Here is a 19,960-nt window from a genome sequence, read left to right on the forward strand (position 1 = left end):
TGATGTTTCAACTTATTTTCCTAAGCATTGAGTATAGAGTGAATTTTTTTTTATTTTTCACGATGAAAGGTTAAGATTTAATTTTATTCTCACAATAATAGTTGAAAGTTGTGATCTATCGATATTTATAAAATTATCAAACTAAGAAATATTAACCAAAAAAGCAGTGTTAGTAGTAGTAACATTACCAAATTGTCTTTCCATATTCATTGTTTATGATTCACAACATTATATCTTTAGACAAGACTTTGATTAATATAGAAATTCAAGACAAATTTCCCATCTGTCACCATTTTATTTCTTTGAAGATAAAGAAAGCCCTTTGCAAACTGTATCATATGTATATAGAGCTGTCACTCACGTGCTACACATGTCCTCTCTCTCTCTCTCTCTCTTTATATATATATATATATATATATATATATACACACACATTATAATAAATTCTCTAAATACAATCTTAGATTTTTTTTTAAAAAAAAAACTAAAAAGGTCTTATTAAAATTATGATCAAACGGTTGTTAATTACTATACTATAAATATATATTTAGACATATATTATATTGGTTCTATGTATCAAATTAAAATAGCCATAAAAATACCACCCAACTTTTATCTAAGTATATATTTGTCTTAGAAAAGGAGCAAATTTTGGTTCTTAGCATGCACCGCTACATATAATAAAAATATCATATGATGACAGATCTCATCTCATTAAAATAAATTTTAAAAAAAACTTATTAAAAGGTAAATATGTATTAAATTATTACATATAATTTAAAAGAAAAACTAAATAGTTTTCCCAAGTTTATTAGAAGCCATATTTATCCCAAAACATTAAAAAAAAAATCATTTTTTTTAAAAAACCCAGAAACTTTATGGTTTAAAACACTAAGATAAAACATTAAAACAAAAGTACTTGTTTTTATAAACACATCAACACTGTCAAACCAAGTTGAAAGCAAGCATGATTAACTTTATGATTCATCAAGTACCATATATCTATCAACAGTAATACAAGTAAAAAAAACTGACAACAATTTAACTTCATAAACAATTAACAAATATATATATATATGATCAGCGCATGCAAACTGAAAAAGTTAAGAAGCTGATAAATTTTTTTGTATACATAGAGCAGAAAAGCTGTCTTACATACAGGCTACTAGCAGCAGTTTGGCCTTTCAAGACAGAGATCATGAAATAAGCTTCGATACTTCTTTTCGATACTTACATTAAGTCATCATATATTTACATAAACATCTGTCTGCACACTAAAGCATATATCTACATGTACATAATGGAAGTAAATCCAGAGTTCGAGAATGAAAAGCCGGAGGTTATATAAGTGATTAAGCAAAGCAAGAGATGATGAAATAAGAAAGTTCGGTAATTTCACATACCTTCTTCCACCTATCTCTTGTGATTTTTTTTTTCTTTTCTTTTTTTTTTCTTTTATAGGTTGGGATTTTATATCCTGCTAAAAGTTTAGGATTGTCGATAAGGAAGCATCTTTGAAAGAGCCAAGCTGAGAATGAAATTAGCTTAAGGCATTATACGGTTGGGCGAGAAGATGGCCACGGCTCCAAATAGTTCTTGAGATCTGCACAGGAAATGAACTTTGTAAGTCGAAACTGTAGATTCGGACAAATATTATTTGCGGTTGATGTTTGAAAAGGTAAAGCCATTTCCTTGATTTGGAGAGTTAATTTAACATACAAACACGAGAGCAAAATATAAGGAAAATTAATTGCTTAATACTACAAGATAGAATAAAACTCAACTGTAACAGATAAAATGTGAGTCTTACAGTAATGATTTCACAGGACTTGGTTTTGATCTAAGAGCAGCTTCCTAAACCCTAACAGTTTAAAGGCATAGAGAACAAACTCTATTTTTTTTTAAAAAAAAAAAAAAACCCTAATTTTCTATCCAAAATTGACAGGAGCAGCTAGGAAGGGCTAGTAGGCGCTGAATATACAAAATGACTATTTGAAATCTTGGATTCTATCCCATTTCACAAGTCATCAACATATAGTCATGTTTTCAAACAAGAAAATCATTTATACATGTAAAAAGACCCTAGAAACATATGTTCAAAATGTTTGTATTTTCACAAAAAATCTGAAAATGAAGATTTTACATAATTTGTGTAACTGTATAGTATATATAACCATTTCAACCAATAGTATCCAAGCAGAATGAATCATTACTAAAACTGGAAATCTAGATTAATAAATTTTTTTGTGATGGTAATGGAACCGAAAAAATTTCAAAGGATAGCACCGCTTCAGATTGTCCAACAACGTAAGTTAGTAGAGGGATTAAGTAACAAAAAGAACAATTATCGTGTAAAGTATATAGCATGGCATAGAACACAGACAATCATAGCCAAGCTAAACACTCAACAAGGTTGGGGATGAACTCTACTAATTGTTTACTTAACAAAAAATAAAAAAAAAATATTAAATTAAAAAAATCAGAAATATCATCAGTTCTTTAAATCCAAAAATGCTGAACATTAAACTTGCTAGGCCATTGAACACAATCGCAAGCATCCCAAAGAAATTAAGACTGAATAGCATGTGATATACAGTGACTGAGGACTACACTACAAAGGTATCCCGACTCTATCAATGCTTCAAATTGTGGAACATCCTTGAATGTACAACTGACTGGATTATCAAAAGCAATAAAATTGAAAAAAGACCCATTTATGTGACATTTTTTTAGTTTATCCAAATAAAACATGTTCCTAATCTATTAGTAGCATCAATATATAGTAACATGTCTAGAACTTCCACCAGTGCTCCAAACATGACTTTTACTAATTAAGAAATGTAAATACCGAAAAGACATCTCCAACAACCATCCTGGGCTCAATAGTAATATGTCTAGGAATGGAAATAAGTCCAAAAGCTTCAAATTCACACGAGACAAATACAAGAAGAAACCTGAAAACAATAACACATTCAGTGCACAACATAAAAATGAATGCTACTATAAACCTTTAAACCTAAGTCTTCTTGAAATAATGTCAAGTTGCATAAACTAATGAAGAGTTTCAAGCACTTTTTCCCATACACTCTGAGCAGATGAGTGATGTGAATTGCATGGTTGGCATGATATGTAGTGTAGCCTAAGAACCTCCTCAAATAGGGGAAGGAATTAATTAATAATTAATTAATTATTCCTTTTTTTTGCAGAGTAAGGGTCGAGTCATCTTGGAGATAGGGTATGATTCTTGAAAGCAACTTCTCATTGTTTTCTACCATAGACAAGCAAGGTTAACAGTATTAAAGATTATAGACATGAGATAGGTTCTAGGTTCAACATGCTTTTTCTTGACACCAACAGTGATTATATAACAATCATCAATCATAATAGTTCTGCAAAGGAAGTTAGGAGGTTCAAGAAAATGAGAGTACCTACATATGCATCCAAAAATAGAACATATCATTTTTATGTAGGACCAGGAACAAATACTACCCATCATGGCATGATGGTCCACCTTGACACATTGGTTATCATAAACTCATATGTTTGTTCCCAGTATCATCTAGAGGCTGGCAAATGCTTGGCTTTTTTCCTTCTAAAAGGTATACCTATCTCCTAGAGCTATAATTCACTTAATCATTTGAAAGCTTAGTGTTAAACCATCGACAAGAGAGATAACCACTGGCACTATTATGTTAATAAAATTACTATACTAACAATTACATAGTTCGTGATAGAGCTAAACAATCATCAAATAAGCAATTGGGGGCTCGATAATGTGGCAACTTCAATGGCCAGAGCCATATCATACCATTTTAGTCAAACTAGCATATTGGAAAATCAAACAGTGTATTTTGTGAAGCAAAACCTTTACTCTTTGGCAAAACAATAAACCTGAAATCCTATTTCATATTCTTAGGAAACTTCTAGTCACATGTTGACCTCAGTATCAATGTATGATATATTTGTACAAAGCCCTCATTTTACGCATTGCTGGTGTAAAACAATCCCTCACAAAACTGTATAATAATAAACTGGTTCTACTGGAATTTCTTTAACAAACTTTCAAGAGGAGCTTTTTTTTTTGTGTGTGTGTGTGTGTGTGTTATATTCATAAGCTAGGGAACGAAGTACATCATTTTACACAATGCTCAGTTTCTAAAGAAATCATGAATCATAGAATGGCGAAGCTCCTTCTGTAGATAAAACACAAATACATCTTTTGGGAGAAAACAGCAGCACCGAACATCATAACTATTGACAAGTAATACTAAAATCAAAGGTTCCATGAGCAATGGAATAAGATTTAAGGTGACTATGTTCTTAAATAAAATCCCAGACCAATGCATGATGTTCAAAATCAGAACGTGCGCAAACAATCAAAGAAAATTATCCATATCTACCAAGGCGACAATGCAAACAGCAAAAAGTTAAGTTTGTCGACCTTTCTGGAAGAAAAACACCACCAATCTCCATAACAATCGACGCATAATATTAGTATCAAAAGTTTCCATAAGCAACAGAATAAAATTAAAGGTGACTATGTTCGAAAAGACAATCTCAAACAATTCCGGATGTTTGAAATCAAAAAGTGCCCAAGCAATCAGAGCAAATTATCCATATCTACCAAGGCGACAATGCAAACAGCAAAAAATTAAGTTTGTCGACCTTTTGGAAGAAAAACACCACCAACCTCCATAACAATCGACGCATAATATTAGTATCAAAAGTTTCCACAAGCAATGGAATAAAATTAAAGGTGACTATGTTCGAAAAAGACAATCTCAAACAATTCCGGATGTTCGAAATCAGAAACAGAAAGTGCCCAAGCAATCAGAACAAATTATCCATATCTACACCAAGGTGACAATGCAAACAGCAAAAAAAAGTTAGTCGACCTTTTGGAAGAAAAACACCACCAACCTCCATAACAATCGACACATAATATTAGTATCAAAAGTTCCATAAGCAATGGAATAAACTTAAAGGTGACTATGTTCGAAAAGACAATCTCAAACAATTCCGGATGTTCGAAATCAGAAAGTGGGCAAGTAATCAAAGCAAATAATCCATATCCAACACGACAACAATGCAAAAAGCATAAGCATAAGTATAAATGGCCTCATTGATTGAAGGTAAACAAACAGGATATAATTACTAACAAGAAAAATCATCAAAAGTTCTTACCAGAAGAACCTGCATTTGCAAAATCAACCTCACCAAACAAGTGATGTTTGGGGCTCTCCACCATCTCACAGCGGCCACGGCCATAGCATGGTACAAGGACAGCAAAACTGTTCTCCGATTCAGTATCACTGACGAAATCAGCAGAATGTGGCTCCAGCCAACCAATAGACCAGTCCGAATCATCAGACTCAGACCCCGACAAGCAGCCACCGTCAGAGGGCACAAGAACAAGATCATACTCCCTATCAATCTTCCTCTCCTCCCTACTCCGCCACTTCTTCTTGACCCTCCTTGAAGAGGACCTCATTCCCGGTCCCTTCACCGACGGGAACTTCAACGAGTCCGGCTCTCGGAACCCTAATCCGAAGTCTGCAGACGAACTCAGCGACGGATTCGCCGGCGCCGCCGGTTTGCTCTCCTTCCGTCCAAACGGCCACCAAGAGATCCTCGTTAAGGCCACCGCCATCGAGATTATTAAAAACCAAGAATTGCGCCGAAGAATTGAGCCAAAGAATCAAAACTAAAAACAAATTCTCGCTAGAGCCTGTACCGGTGAAAAACCCCCACTTTAAATCATTCAAACATATCCATAAATCCAAAGGAAAAAGAAATTTTAACCCTACACTTGAGTTCTACTCGAAATTCTTCTTCTATTTCTCCCCAAAAAGATCTAATAAACCCCAAAAACAAATGAACAATGAATCAATTACCTTAATTTCAGATAATTCACTAAGAAAACCACAAAAGAAATGCAAAAAAAAATAAAAAATCCAAAAATCCCTACGATTTAACTAAAAAAAAAAGCTAATTAACAAAGAAATCGAATTAAAACCTAAGAAATCACCAAACCCCAAATCGAAAACAGAGTCACAAAATCCGACTCTTCAAACACTACCTCTTCTCAACTATTCAGAACCCCAAGACCAACAGGACGGCCATCAACTCTTCACGAGCTTTCCGCCGGCGATCGCCGGAGAGAGGACGAGAAGCGATGGTGACGCAGTGGTTGACGTGAACCAAGAGAGGATTGTGAGGCCGTGCAAACGGGCAAGAGCTCATATTTATAGCCCTTCAGTTCAAAGCCTGATGAGCCATCGAACGCTCAGGATTGAATCTCAGGTCGCTTTCAATAAATCCTGACCGTCCGAGTATTGGCCCACACCAGTCCCCAATCATTTGAATAAAATAATAAATTGAAATTTTTAAAAATAAAGAAAAATTAGTTTTTTATTATTTTTGCTGCAATTTTTTAAATAATAAAAAATTTTAAACTTGAAACATATAACTTCTACTTCAAGTTTAGAATTATTTATATTATAATTTATATGGATATATATATATATATGTATATTCAGAATAATAATAATAATAATTTTAGGGGACATAATTATCATTTTTTTTCAAATTGAAATAAAATATGATTAGTAATTATTCACATGGAACCCAAAATATTGTTTGTTTTAATCAGGATTTGCTGACGTAAGCTAAAACTTTGTCGGATGAATTTCATAAAATTATTTTTTTAGTAGATTCAATTTTCCATCAAATTAAATATTAAAAAAAAAAATTTTTTTTTTTTTAGGAATTGCTTAAAAGGTCCAAACCAATTTACTATTGGCCCAAAAAAAAAACTTTTGATTTTTTTTCAAATCTCTTGGAAGTCCCTCATTCTTCTCAAAATTATTTTTAAGTCTAATAGCTAGATAACCTTGGATTTACTATGCTTACATCACATTCAAGTTTTAGTTTTGTTCTTTGGTTTTGATACTTTGTTATATTATTCTTACATCACCTTCAGTTTTTAATTTTGTTTTTTGGTTTTTAGTGTATCCATTTACTATTTGGCGAATCTATTCAAATTTATGTATTATCGAACAGAATTCGAACTTCCAAAAGTGATGGAAGGGATGAAATGGAACTTGTTGTAAAAAGAAAGGACAACAAATGATAATTTTTTGTCAGAAAGATTTATTGGAATAAACAAAAAGTTCCAAGGACTAGTAAGTAATTTTCTTTTGTATACAAACTACAAGGTTACTCTAATACTCTGTATTATCTATATTTTAAAATAAATACAATAACCATACGGAAGAATATATTCTTAAAAATATATCATTATTTCATAAATTATAACTTGAAAAATAGAAATATCAGAGAACACTCAATATTAGTGATAAATAATGGTAAGCTTATGAGTGTAATTTCAAATTTTTAAAAAATATTTATACAAAAAAATTCTTATTACTAATTAACTGATTGAGAACTTGACCATAAATGTTTAGAGATGAATGGTGATATTTTAATTAAATCAGAGAAGAAAGAAATTTGCATTTTTTAAAAGTTAGTAAACAATAAAGGTAAAAATATCAAAATTATCCTTTTATTTTGTGTTTTTTCTTTTTTTAGTCCCTGTAGCATAAAATCCGCTTATTTTGTTCTCGTATTTACACATTACCATTTTATAGATGATGAATTCATTTTTTTTGTCTCTCCAACTGTTGAACAGTTGTCAACTAAAAGGATCAAAAAAGATAAAAATGTGTAAATACGAGGATCAAAAAGGCGGATCGTCAGTTAAAGAATGGAAATGTGTAAGTACGAAGACCAAAAAAGACGGATTTTATATTACAGAGACTAAAAGGACGAAAAACATAAAATAGAGATACTATTTTAATATTTATAACCGGAAAAAAAAAATGTTCGGTCCCAACTTTTCCATATACTTTTTTGCTGGAAATATTTATTATAATAAGGTCAAATAATTCAATAAGAGTTGCTGTTGAATTCTTCCACATATTCCAGGAAACTAGTACAACTAGAAAGAACAGTTTCAATATTTCTCACATGTACTTCTTTGTCTAGATTTTAAAGTGGAAACTAACTGAATTGACCCAACACACAAATTTAATAAAAAAGACAGGCAATGGTTTGTCACATTTATTAAAAATCATATTTCAAAGGGTGGAGAGTAAGACAAGTGGAGAATATTATAATAAAAACAAATTATTTTAAAGAAATAGCTCCCAGACAGTAGATTTTAATAATATTAATAATAATATTAATATTAAATAAAATTCTTAAAATCATGAAAAATACATAAATAATAAACCGAAAACTCACTCGCTAAACCTTAAATTTTAAACCATCAAAATTATTTAGGATTTAGAGCTTAGAATTTAGGGTTTAATATTTATTATATATGATTTAAAAATTTAGATTTTTAGATATAGGATTTTATAATTTTTTCCATTTAAAATTTTAGGATTTTAGATATGGTTGAATTTTTTTTTTAATTTTTAAAAATTTAAGAATTTTTAAGTTTAAATTTGAATTTATATTAAAAAAAAAAATTGATGACAAATTAACATTCACAAAAAACTTATTCAGTAAATCTACTTGGTAAAAATAACTTCACACATCTGATAACACTAATAATAATTTTAGCACATTACCCATCAACAAACTAGGTAGCAATGGTTCATCAGTTTTGGGTTAAATTCATTATAATATATTTGAAGAACCAAACTGCAAATCTCATGCAAAAACATATTTGGCAATTTATCAACTTATTTCATCATATACTTCTTGAAGAGTACAGTGATTAATACAAGGATTAACAGACAAACAACTACACGCAATACACAAAACACAAGAAAAATTTTCATAAACAATCATCTTTGTTCAGTGTTCAAGAACAGTAATCAATCCCCTGGAAACTCAGAGAAGGGATTTTTATGATTGATCTCTGTGCTTTCTTTGTGCCATGACTCCCAAGCTTGGAAATAATGCATGAATAAGGAATTCAGACCTGCTCAAGAAACAACTGTACATTTGTTAATGACATAGTTTTATAGGTTAATTGTACACATAATCCATTGAAAGACGATGTTTTGCATGTAAATCACTCTTTTAACTCTATATACTGAGTGTAAAAATCTTGAAAGGTCACCAAACTATATATCTTTTTTATCACCCTATTTCGATTTGATTTCAACGAGAGGATACCTGAGCGATTCTGATGAAAAATGTCAAATGTGGACACCGGATAAATCACGTGGAACGCATTTGGCATGTTATATGCTGATGTGGACTAGCTTTGTCGCCCCCAAGGGCACATCATCTATCCAAGTGCCAATAAATTTTATGCTGGCATAACTTTTAAGGTGACGTGACTAGTCCACATCAACAAATGACGTGTCCAAACGCCTCCAAGTGGCTTATCTGGTGTCCACGGTAAACATTTCTCACCAAAATCCATCGGGTATCCTTTCGTTGAAATCAAATTGAAGTAGGGTAATAAAAAAGATACAAATTGAAGTTTAATATCTAAATTAAAATATGAGCATGGTTTGGTTAACTGCCACGATTTTTACTCGTTCTTGTTATAACTATCAAGTTCTAAAAGTCTACGTCCCAAATTAACTTGTCCATATAACTAATTTAAATGTTAATTTTCAAAATTAATTTTACCAATCAACTTAAATATACATTATTTCCACCACTACCATCTTTAATGCACAAGCTTAGTGAATGAAGAAAGAAATGGACAAAATAGGAAAAATAAGCTAAATGTTCATAAAATATCTAATTCCAACTACTTTTCTTACTCTTGATGAAAGAGTTAAAGAGGGCACTGACGGAAAGAATAACACATTCAGAAAACATTCATGATCCATAAATACATATAACGTTGACTTGAAATTTATAAGATTTTTCCTGGTTTGCGTTTGAATTGATGTCAGATGTATCTTACCTTTGATCGCAATGTCGCAATGAAAATGAAACAATAACAAGCATGAGAGTGATCAGAATGAAAGGAAATCAATCATATCTAGCACAATTTAGAAAGGAATCGTTACGCACACCTGGGTTTTTATATTGAGGTCGCAAACAGGAAGTCAAATTCTCCAAATTCTCAGCTCCTTCATTTTTATTCTGTGTGTGGCTACTTTCTTTTGCCACTTTAACAGGTGAGAAAGGTCCAAAATCATAGTCTTTCATGCTTTGTAATTTCCTTCGCTTGACTGGATTGCAATCCTTCGGGTCTTTTTCTGTCATTTGCGGACCACCGTGCTTCTTCTCTTCCATGGATAGTGTTTTGTTCCTACTGAAGTCCGCTTTTGTCGTAATATCAGTTCCAAACACTCTTTTAGATTTAGTTTTGGCCTCTGGTGTAGCAACCTCCACTTTGTTATCGGTTTTCGGATATCCCAACCACCTAAATGCAGGTTTCTTATTCTCCGGTTGTTGTGTCTGGAACAAAGATTGATGATTAGTTTCCAATTCTCTTTCAACCTTTTTGAGTGAGAATTTCTTGAAGCTTACCTTCTCAATAAGATTCACTGAAGACAACACATTTGCTATGTCATATAGTCGCCTAACCTTAGCGGCATTATTGCCTTGAAAAGAAAACAGGCTGAGTTATCAATTTGATGATGCATGTTTAACCAAGTGCATAAAATGGGAGGGAGAATTTACTCATTTTAATTTGGGATGAATCCTGACCATCGCCTAGTAGCATCTTGGCAGCTTCATCAAGGGATATTGTATCAGCCCGTAGACATGAAAACATTCTCATTTCTCAGTATAACAAATAAATTTGAGTAGTAGTTAGAATGTGGAAAATTAGAATGCATACATTACTTATGAGGAACAACTTGACAAAATTCTGGGTGAGCTGACCGAGTGATTTCTCTTTCTTGTTGTCGTTAGTTACTGGCAAGCAAAACATACAAAGAGGATCAGACATGAAAAAGATATATTCTATATAAAAAAGACAAGGCGAAATGGCACTTCTGGTCTTCGAAACTATACCGATATATTCCCATGGTTTCTTGAAAACCAAAAGGTTGTTTATTTGGCCCTGAAGCTAAGAATAAGAATGCAGGAAATAGTCCCTAAACTATGGAAAATTTAGCCACTTCAGTAACTATTCAAAAATATTTTTTAAAATTGCACCAAAACAAACACTTCTTATCTTTTTAGGGACCTAAATTAATTTCCAAATATAGTTCATGGACAAAAGTTTGTACCTAAAAAATAGATGATGGCTCAATATAGGAGCACAGAAGCGATTGAAGCATGGCCAGGAGTAATCAAGTAATGTGGCACAACTAAATTTGCCCCTTTTTCTTGTTCTGCATTTATTTATCTGCTTCAAGAATGTTTCCATTGCTTTTCAATTCCTATGTTGTAGGAAGTTAGCCTCCACTAGCCCATTTATTTTCCCATGTTTCTTATTTGTAGGATGGTTGTTCCACCAGAGCTGTATTTAAAAGACAACAGCATAAATAACACAACCATGTTCAAAATCCAGTCCAGTTTTTGATAACTCAAAACTCAAGATAAGTTCTCTCTGACAAGCCAGATCCTTGCAACTATGGGTTGAGGAAAGAAATCCTCCCCTCAACCATCTATTCTTTCCTACACACAACCTGCGTACACAATCCATAGACCCATAACCAGATCCATATCCAGAGACCTAATCATCTTGGCATCATTGTAGCTGGTTACGGGAGACCTTATTCAGCAACAACTAGGCCAAATCTTACAACTCTTCCAAGAGAAGCCTGAAGCCAATTTGGCATGTCAAGAAGCATTCAACAGTTGGCTGGATGAACTTATCAGTTTTTGTGGCTTATAGACTTCCGACTAAAAAAGAGAGTCGCAACCTGGGCCACAAGGGGAAGGGCATGGCTGGCAACACTAAAGCAGAGGCTTGCTAGGGAGGTTCCATGGTTCCTAAATTCACAAAATTGAAATTCCTCTTCAATGGCCAGGATGACTCTAGGCTGGCTGAGTCAGTATGAGCACTTCTTCTGTTACCGACAAACACTTGAAGAAGAGTGACTCAGTCTTGCTTACTTTCATTTGGAAGGCAATGCATAGCTCTAGTTCTTTAAAATGGAGACTGACATACCACAAGCCTCATGCAAAGAATTCTCCCAACAATGCCATCCATGCTTTGACACCCCCATCCAAAGCAATAAGCTAAGAGAATTTGTGAAACTATAACAGAAGGATCTGTGGCCAATTGCCAGGAAAATTTGAGCAGCTTATTTCTCAAGCTGAAGCCCTAACTCAGTCCCAAAAAATTGAAGTCTACATCAGTGGATTACTGGACCACATTGCTGTTAAGGTTGAGTTCCACCATCCACCAGATTTAGCAACTACTATAAGCATATCCTGTCTTTATGAACACAATGGGGAACCTTCTTGGACACCACTGATTGAAGTACGACAAACAAAATGACTAGGACTCAAAATAATTTGCAGTCCAAATTCATGAATCCCTAACCAAGGAAAAGATGCATGAATGATGTCTCAAAGGACTCTACTTCAATTGTGATGAGCTATTTACATGAGGCCACTGCTTTAAGAAATTGTTTTGGACAGAAACTGCCAACGAGGACAGAGAGAAGCAACCAAAAGCCACATTGCTTCTAGATTGACTAGAGATCTCTTTGAATGCCATCATTGGCATCAGCACTATTCAAACCATGCATCCACAAGGCAAATTGAATGGTACTCCATCCTAATTTTAACAGACTGGCAATACTCACAATTTTGTAGATTCCCAATTTGTCTTGCAAACTAAAACTTACGTGACCATCCAATAGTGGCTACCAAGGCACTTGCTTGTAAAACTTATTAGCAAGTCAGAACTTTCCCGGTTGCCTTAGCTAAATGCTAACAAAGTTGCTGGTGCTACTTTAAAACATAGAAGGCTTTTAAGAAAAAAGGACTAAGTAAAGAAAGCACAAGTAATTTGGAAAACTTGGAGAATGCTTATGTTGCTTATGAATATGTGTTTACAAGTGTCTCACGGGGTATTTATACTACTCCATCTCCTTAATGGACGGTAGAAATCAATCTAGCCTGACGGTTACAATTGATCATCTAGAATTCTCTACATAAACCAATAAGTATTTACATGATATAAGATATCTCTGTAAGTCTCTAGGTTATTCTACTCAACTTTTCACAATTCTAGCCTGAGCTTGTAGAGAACCTCCCTTGGTAGTAGTGAATTATTGCCTGAATGATGCGGTGTATGACACAGTGCAAGGGAGTTCTACTATAGTTAGGCAAATACTTGTTCACTATTGGCCTGTTAGTTCTCTCGTCAAGTGACTTTAGCGTAGTTTTGGGAGTGAAGTAGTTAAAAAACCTTGGAACCCATCACATGAGATTTTACAGATATGTGCATGTCCTTCGCAAACCATAGGAAACAAGTGGAGTTAAGACATCAAGCCTTCAGAACATACCCATCGGCACACATTCATGCAATAACTAAAGTGTGGATTTGACGCTGCTCCTACGGGACTTTAAATCTATGTATCAGGAACCCAAAAGCTTCCTCCCCTCCCGCAAAATGTGATCTTCGCATTACCCAAAAACCAAAACTAAAACCGGTGGTAGTCCGGCCATATTGATATTCACAAGGCCAAACCAAAAAAGATGAAATTGAGAAATAATGCTCAATTACGTTTTTGCAAGGTATCATTCAACCAAGAAAGTCCCCATTCTTCTCTCTAATGCCTTTTGTTCCTAGGAAGGACAAACTTTGGTGTATGTGCATCAAGTATAGAGAGTTGCATGAGAAAACAACCAAGGACAAATTTCACATCCATGTTATCAATGATTTGTTGGAAGAACTATTTGGACCCTAGTATTTCTCTAAGCTGGATTAGAGGACAAGTCACTAGCAAGTGCAGTTGCAAGAGACGGATGCGGAGAAAACTACTTTTCGCACACATCATAGCCACTTTGAATTTCAGGTCATATCTTTCAGGTTAACAAATGCTCCTTCAACTTGCCAAGCCTTGATGAATAAGAAAATTTGTCATGGCATCCTTGTGTGCAACAACAACAACAAAAGCCATCAATCCCAACTATTTAGGGTCGCCTACATGAATATTTCACTTCCATGCTATTCTATCAAAAGCCAAAAACTAAATGAACCAAGGACAAACATATCATCTAAAGTTTCTACTAAACACGTTTTAGGTCGGTCTCTTTTATGATCATCAACTTGAAGTGCTTCTACAATCCTTACAGGGGCATCTACTAGGCATCCCTGAACATGTCCATATCATCTTAAATGATTTTCTCTTATCACTAATAGACATCACTCCTGATTTATTTCATATAAGTTCATTCTTTAATTAGTCTTTCCTAATAATGTTTCGACATCTATCTCAAATTCTCATCTTAACCAGCTCACCTTTTGAGTATGTTATTTAACCATCCAACATTCTGACCCGCTTTATAAAACTTATCTTTCAATCTAAAATGTACTCTACGATCACATAAAACTCCAAAGACTTTATTCCATTTTACGTATCCTGCTTTAATCCTATTTATGATGTCATCTACAAGCTCTCCGTCATCTTAGATGATAAGAGCCTAGATACCGAAAACTTCTACTTCAACCAAGTTCAATAACACTCATCCGAACTCCTCCCTCAATTCTACACATCTTATAACTGAAATTACAATCCAAATATTCTATATTTACCCTATTTTACTTGGAAATCCTTCGCTTGTAATTTGTTTCTCCACCTCTAATTCTAAATTGACATATTCCTTACTTTCATCAAGAAGACCACGTCATCAGCAAAAAATATACCCCAAGAGATTGGATCTTGCACATGCTTCATCAGCTCATCCAAAACTAAAATAAACAAACAAGGTCTTAATATTGAGTCTTGATGTAGGCCTATAGTAATAGGCAACTCTCTAATCCCCCACAGTTCTAATGCTAGTGACAGAGTTACTTAGGTCTATGTACGTAACAATAACCTATTTCTATTCTAAAACCCACCAAAAGATCTCCCTAAGTACCCTATCATACACCTTTTCTAAGTCAATAAAGATCATGTGCAAATCTTTTTTTCTATCCTTATACTTCTTCGTTAACTGTATTAAAATGTAGATAGCTTCTATAGTAAAGCTTCCAGGCATAAAACTAAATTGATTTATAGAAACACTAATTTCACGTCTCACTGGTTGCTCTATAACTCTCTCCCAAAACTTCATACTATAGCTTATAAGTTTAATTTCACGATAGTATTGCAATATTGGATGCCACCTTTATTCTTAGAGATTGGAACAAAGATACTTTCTTCATACATTTGACATTTTCCCAAATTTTAATATCTTATTAAATAATCTAGTCAACCATGATATCCCTTATCTCCTAAAGTTCTTTAAGGAAACCATCAAGACTTACACAATTATGGTTTTGTTGTGACACTTTCGACAACCATGCTTCATAAAAATTCCTTTATCTAGACAAAGCAATCTTTTCAAGCTGTTGACAAACTCAAGACTACTAAAACCACCAAGCCAACATTAACACACCCAAATTTCTCACAACCTTTTACCCTGTTGAATGTGATGCATTTGATCACGTGATTAGTGCAATTTCATTGCAAGGTAACAAACTTGTCGCTTTTTTTAGTAGGGCTGCAGAGGCGCATCACTGAGATTCGACCTACTTAAGAGAAGGAACTTGTTGATCTTATTAATAAGCCCATCAAACAATGTCGCTCTTACTTGAGGAAGGGTCACATCTTGGTCCGCACGAACCATTATAGCTTGAAGTTCTTGTTGGAACAAAGAACTCAGACGATGCCACAACATTAGCAGTGGAAAATCATAGGTTATTCATTCTCCAAGAATTTAAAGCAGGACAACACAACATTGTAGTGGATGCTCATTCCAACGAAGCTCCAACACAGCTCCAACGGCACAGTTCTTGCAATTTTTATACCACAATTGAGTTTATTCATGTGAGCAATAGCAACTTATCTTGGGCATTAAAACAAAAACAATGGCAGACCAATTGAACTTCAAACAAGGATGTTGTTTTATAAGAATCAGGTGTATCTAGTCCCAAATTCACCTTCAATTCACATGTTTATGACAGCTCTACACAACCAAGGACACAAAGGCTATAAAAAAACTCTATTCAGGATAGCGAAAAAGTGAATTGTGATAAAACAACAAGGATTTCACCGAGCTTATGATGTGTGCCAATGCCACAAAATGAAGACATTGCAATCAACTGATATTCTTCTACCACTAATGATACCTAAGTATATATGGCCCAACAGTTCATTAGACTTTGTGGAAGAACTACCTACTTCACATGGCAAGAATGTCATCCTTGTGGTTGTAAATCGATTTTCAAAGTATTATCACTTACTACCATTTGCTCAAACCTAGTGCTACCAATTGTTCTTTGATTAGATTTTTAAATTACTAGGTTACCACTAGTCAGATATCACTTTTACAAGTGCCTTCTGAATGGAACTCTTCAACCTCAGTGGCAAAAAGCTCTATTTCAACGTAGCCTATTACCCCTAGTCAAATGGACAAACAAACGTTGTCAATTGCGTTGTGGAGATGTACATGCGCCGTTTCACTAGTACTCATCTCATTAAATGGATGGATTAGTTGTCTAAAGTGGAGTACTCCTACAATATAAATTACAATATTCTCTCTAAACACATTGAAGAAAGGCATGGGTGACATTCTTGAAGTCTAAAAGTGAAGAGTTTATAACCTTCAAGCATTATAAAGTCAAAGTTGAAACCTTAACAAGAAGTGGATCAAGTGTGGATTCAGATAATGGAATGAAGTACAAGGTCAAGTGATGTTATGGAGTATTGCAAGATAATAGCATCTTAAGGCACTACACAAATGTTTATTATGCAGACCAAAATGATGTAACCAAGCAGATAAATCATACATTGATGGAGCAGGCTAGAAGCATGTTAAGCAATGCAATCTTGGAGCAAGAGCTTGAGTGAAGGCTGTGAACACAACATGCTACCTAGTTAATCACTCAACTTTTGATGGAATTGCAAGCCAAGATACCCAAAAAAGTTATGGGGACTTCTTATGATTATTGTGACTTGAAAATTTTAAAATGTTACGCATATGCTTTGGCCTCTAGTTGTCAAATAAATAAATTAGATCCAAGGTCATGGAAGTGTTTCAACCGACCCCAACCAGTTAGAACTAACAGCTTGTTGTTATTGTTGTCGTCATCGTCAAGGTAAGTATTTGTTTGCTGATTTTACAAAAAATGTGAAGGAATTCCGGTTGTAAGGTCCAATAGCTTTCAAGATTATCACAAGCCATGGCATTCATTTTAATGAATCAAATGTGCTAAAAAAAGGCAACAAAAACTCAGCAAAGAAGCCACGAAACTTGAAGATGATGTCCAAGATTTTTAAGTTGAATCTGTATGTTTTCACCTTATGATGCTACTACTCCAATAAATGAAGATGTTAAGTTTGGTCAAGATGATCAACTAGATGGAAATTATGAAGACATTGCTGAACATGAACAAGCACAAAAGACTCATTCCTAATACTCACAAAATACAAATGCATTCTTATCTTCAACAAAGCATAATGCATTTTAATCCATTAATCCATCAAAGAAGTTGAGAACATGAAATACCTAATTTGACATTAACTGAGGAGCTGGCAGAGTAGTATGAATTCATCAGGTTATAAATATATTCTACATATTATCTCATTATCCTCAAAATAACTTATTATACACACAAAACACAAACACTTTCTTGCCATTCAAGATCACCTATAGAATATCAAAATCCATAAACCCATAAAAGAACAAAAAATACCTGATTTGGAAGTAATTGATGAACTGGTAGTGCAGCATGAAGGAGTCAAGCTTGCTTTTTTCTCTTCCAAACTTTCCAAACTCTTGGAACCTAAAAATTTCTGAGAACTTTTTGGGTTTTGATCACCCACATCATCCAACCCCTTTAAGAAATTTTTAAAAAAATTAAATCCAAACAACTAATCAATGAAAAAAAAAATTAAATTTCTTTTATCATCCAACTAAATTAATCAATCATCACATACTTCTGGCTCTAAGCTAGCAAGATCCACAGCAGAACCCGGCATTTCCCTCAATGCTTCCTCCTAATTCACAGTAATCAAAAAGAGAAACAGACGCGAAATTTATCACAATAATAATAACAATAACTAATTTCTAAAACCAAAAAACCTATAGAAAAAAATGGCACCTTGAGCTCGTGCAAGGTATCAGGAATCCCCGAAAACCCTATCCAGGAATACCGATTCTTCCCCACCTTAGCAAGGATCTAAACACAAAAATTTAAAAAAAAATATATATATATCACAAATCAAACGAAAACCCCTTAGAAACAACAAACCAAAATCTCATTCCAAATCCACAGATCTCACCCCCACACTCTCCAAAACATTAACAATGTCATAGATCCGCCTCCGCTCCACCCCCAGCTGCCTAGCCGCATCATCCAAACCCACCGTATCAACGCCCTCTCGATCATACAGCTTCACGAAGCTATACACCACTAAGTAACCCAAAAAAATCACAAAAAAATCACAAAAAAATGAGGAAAAGATCCGAACTTGGAGCAAAGGAGGCCGAGAGACTTCTGCTTGCGATCGTATGATTGGTGGCGGACGGCGCTCGGATCGAAGATGGAGCACATGGATTCCGGCGAAAAGGCGATGTTTTGATGGGGTTTCGCGGGTGCACAATAATTATGGATTGATTTAATAATTTTAAAATTTTAATATTAAATAATAAAAGGGCGGGAAAATGATTGGGGGTAAAAAAGTGCGGTTGTTAGTATTGGATTTCTTTTTATCATTATTTGTTATAGCTTTTATTTTATTTATTAAAAAAAATTTGTGTACTTTTTATTTTAATTTTTATTTAAAAATTTCAAAAAATAAATTAACCTTTTATTAAAAAAAAGGTATTTTGTGTATATTTTAAAAAAATAATATTTTAATATATTCCGGTGTGATGATTGAATTTTTTTTAATAAAATGGAAACAATATCACAAATTTGTTACATTTCTAGAAAATATCCTCAACTTAATTCAATCTATATCATCGTTTTTTACAAAAAATTTGATAAACTATAAATTTATAAAAAAAATTTAAAATGAGAGTTAAAAAAATACACACCAAAATAAGGGTACAAATAAAAAAGAAATAAAAAAATAATATAAATGCCGTCAGAGATAAAGAGCAAACAAGAAAGTAACATAAGTGCTCTTAGGGGTCTGATTCGCGTTAATTTAAAAAAATTACCACGCCATTACATCAGTTGTAATCTGAATGGTAATATCACATTATTAACTTAAGAATATTACCAAGAAAGTAGGTAATTCTGTTACCACCAAATTTGGTGTCTATCTTGGATTACCGTGGTAATCTTATAACTTTTTATATTTTAGCAAATTGATTAGAACCAAACATGGCAATGAACTATTCCCGGTAATAAGAGTTATCAACTTATATCACAATATTCTCAACCATATAACATTCTCACTCATATTACCATTATAATATTGTTATGTGGTAATATGTCATTACCATGAACCAACGCCCCTTAAGGGAATAGAGAACCTCCTCATAGTGCCTGGTATGTGTAAAAAACTTACATGCCAGCTGGAGAAAATCTAAGACCACCCTCAAAGACATATGATTTTTTTCCCACATAGACATACCAGAAAAACCCAGATAATTTAAGGGTTGTTTATCATTGTTATCAATCCTGCATTTTGTTTTCAATTTCATATTTTGTAACAAAACTAATAAGGAAATATTTGTCATCTTATCTTTATTTTTTAAAAAATTTGGCGAAAATTCTTGTGTGTTTTTTAAAAAACACCATTTAATATTTTTATTTTACTCCCTCCCTTCATTTTTTATATGTCACAAATCCATG

General features: G+C 33.5%; 2 protein-coding genes across 5 annotated transcripts; both read right to left on the reverse strand.

Moving 5' to 3' along the window:
* Positions 1–1,112: 1,112 nt before the first annotated feature.
* On the reverse strand, positions 1,113–6,204 carry LOC120279536. The gene is made up of 3 exons (XM_039286459.1): positions 6,080–6,204; positions 5,185–5,728; positions 1,113–1,603 (listed from the first exon to the last, which is right to left on the reverse strand). Exons 2-3 carry the CDS (start codon positions 5,648–5,650, stop codon positions 1,554–1,556), a joined length of 516 nt encoding a protein of 171 aa, XP_039142393.1. The 5' UTR covers positions 5,651–5,728; positions 6,080–6,204; the 3' UTR covers positions 1,113–1,553.
* Positions 6,205–8,744: 2,540 nt separating this feature from the next.
* Positions 8,745–18,755, reverse strand: LOC120278695 (E2F transcription factor-like E2FF). 4 transcript variants are annotated; one of them, XM_039285424.1, is made up of 10 exons: positions 18,627–18,755; positions 18,438–18,558; positions 18,257–18,334; positions 18,093–18,152; positions 17,849–17,990; positions 10,823–10,899; positions 10,690–10,738; positions 10,510–10,583; positions 10,050–10,437; positions 8,745–8,992 (listed from the first exon to the last, which is right to left on the reverse strand). In XM_039285424.1, the coding sequence occupies exons 1-10, from the start codon at positions 18,707–18,709 to the stop codon at positions 8,886–8,888; spliced, it is 1,179 nt and encodes a 392-aa protein (XP_039141358.1). In that variant the 5' UTR covers positions 18,710–18,755; the 3' UTR covers positions 8,745–8,885. The 4 variants fall into 4 exon arrangements, with proteins under 4 accessions (XP_039141358.1, XP_039141357.1, XP_039141360.1 ...); XM_039285423.1 differs by having other exon boundaries at positions 10,663–10,738; XM_039285426.1 differs by having other exon boundaries at positions 10,663–10,738; positions 18,438–18,548; positions 18,627–18,742.
* Positions 18,756–19,960: the final 1,205 nt, after the last annotated feature.

Source organism: Dioscorea cayenensis, chromosome 16 (genome assembly GCF_009730915.1).
Source record: "Dioscorea cayenensis subsp. rotundata cultivar TDr96_F1 chromosome 16, TDr96_F1_v2_PseudoChromosome.rev07_lg8_w22 25.fasta, whole genome shotgun sequence".
Classification (NCBI taxonomy): Eukaryota; Viridiplantae; Streptophyta; class Magnoliopsida; order Dioscoreales; family Dioscoreaceae; genus Dioscorea; species Dioscorea cayenensis.

Coding starts and splice junctions, on each gene's coding strand:
- LOC120278695 (XM_039285423.1), bottom strand. CDS start 18,709: ATGTGCTCCATCTTCGATCCGAGCGCCGTCCGCCACCAATCATACGAT. Junction 18,153..18,256: donor ATACCTTGCACGAGCTCAAG/GTGCCATTTTTT, acceptor ACTGTGAATTAG/GAGGAAGCATTGAGGGAAAT. Junction 17,991..18,092: donor TTGCTAGCTTAGAGCCAGAA/GTATGTGATGAT, acceptor AATTTCTTAAAG/GGGTTGGATGATGTGGGTGA.
- LOC120279536 (XM_039286459.1), bottom strand. CDS start 5,650: ATGGCGGTGGCCTTAACGAGGATCTCTTGGTGGCCGTTTGGACGGAAG. Junction 1,604..5,184: donor TGCAAATGCAGGTTCTTCTG/GTAAGAACTTTT, acceptor TTTCCTGTGCAG/ATCTCAAGAACTATTTGGAG.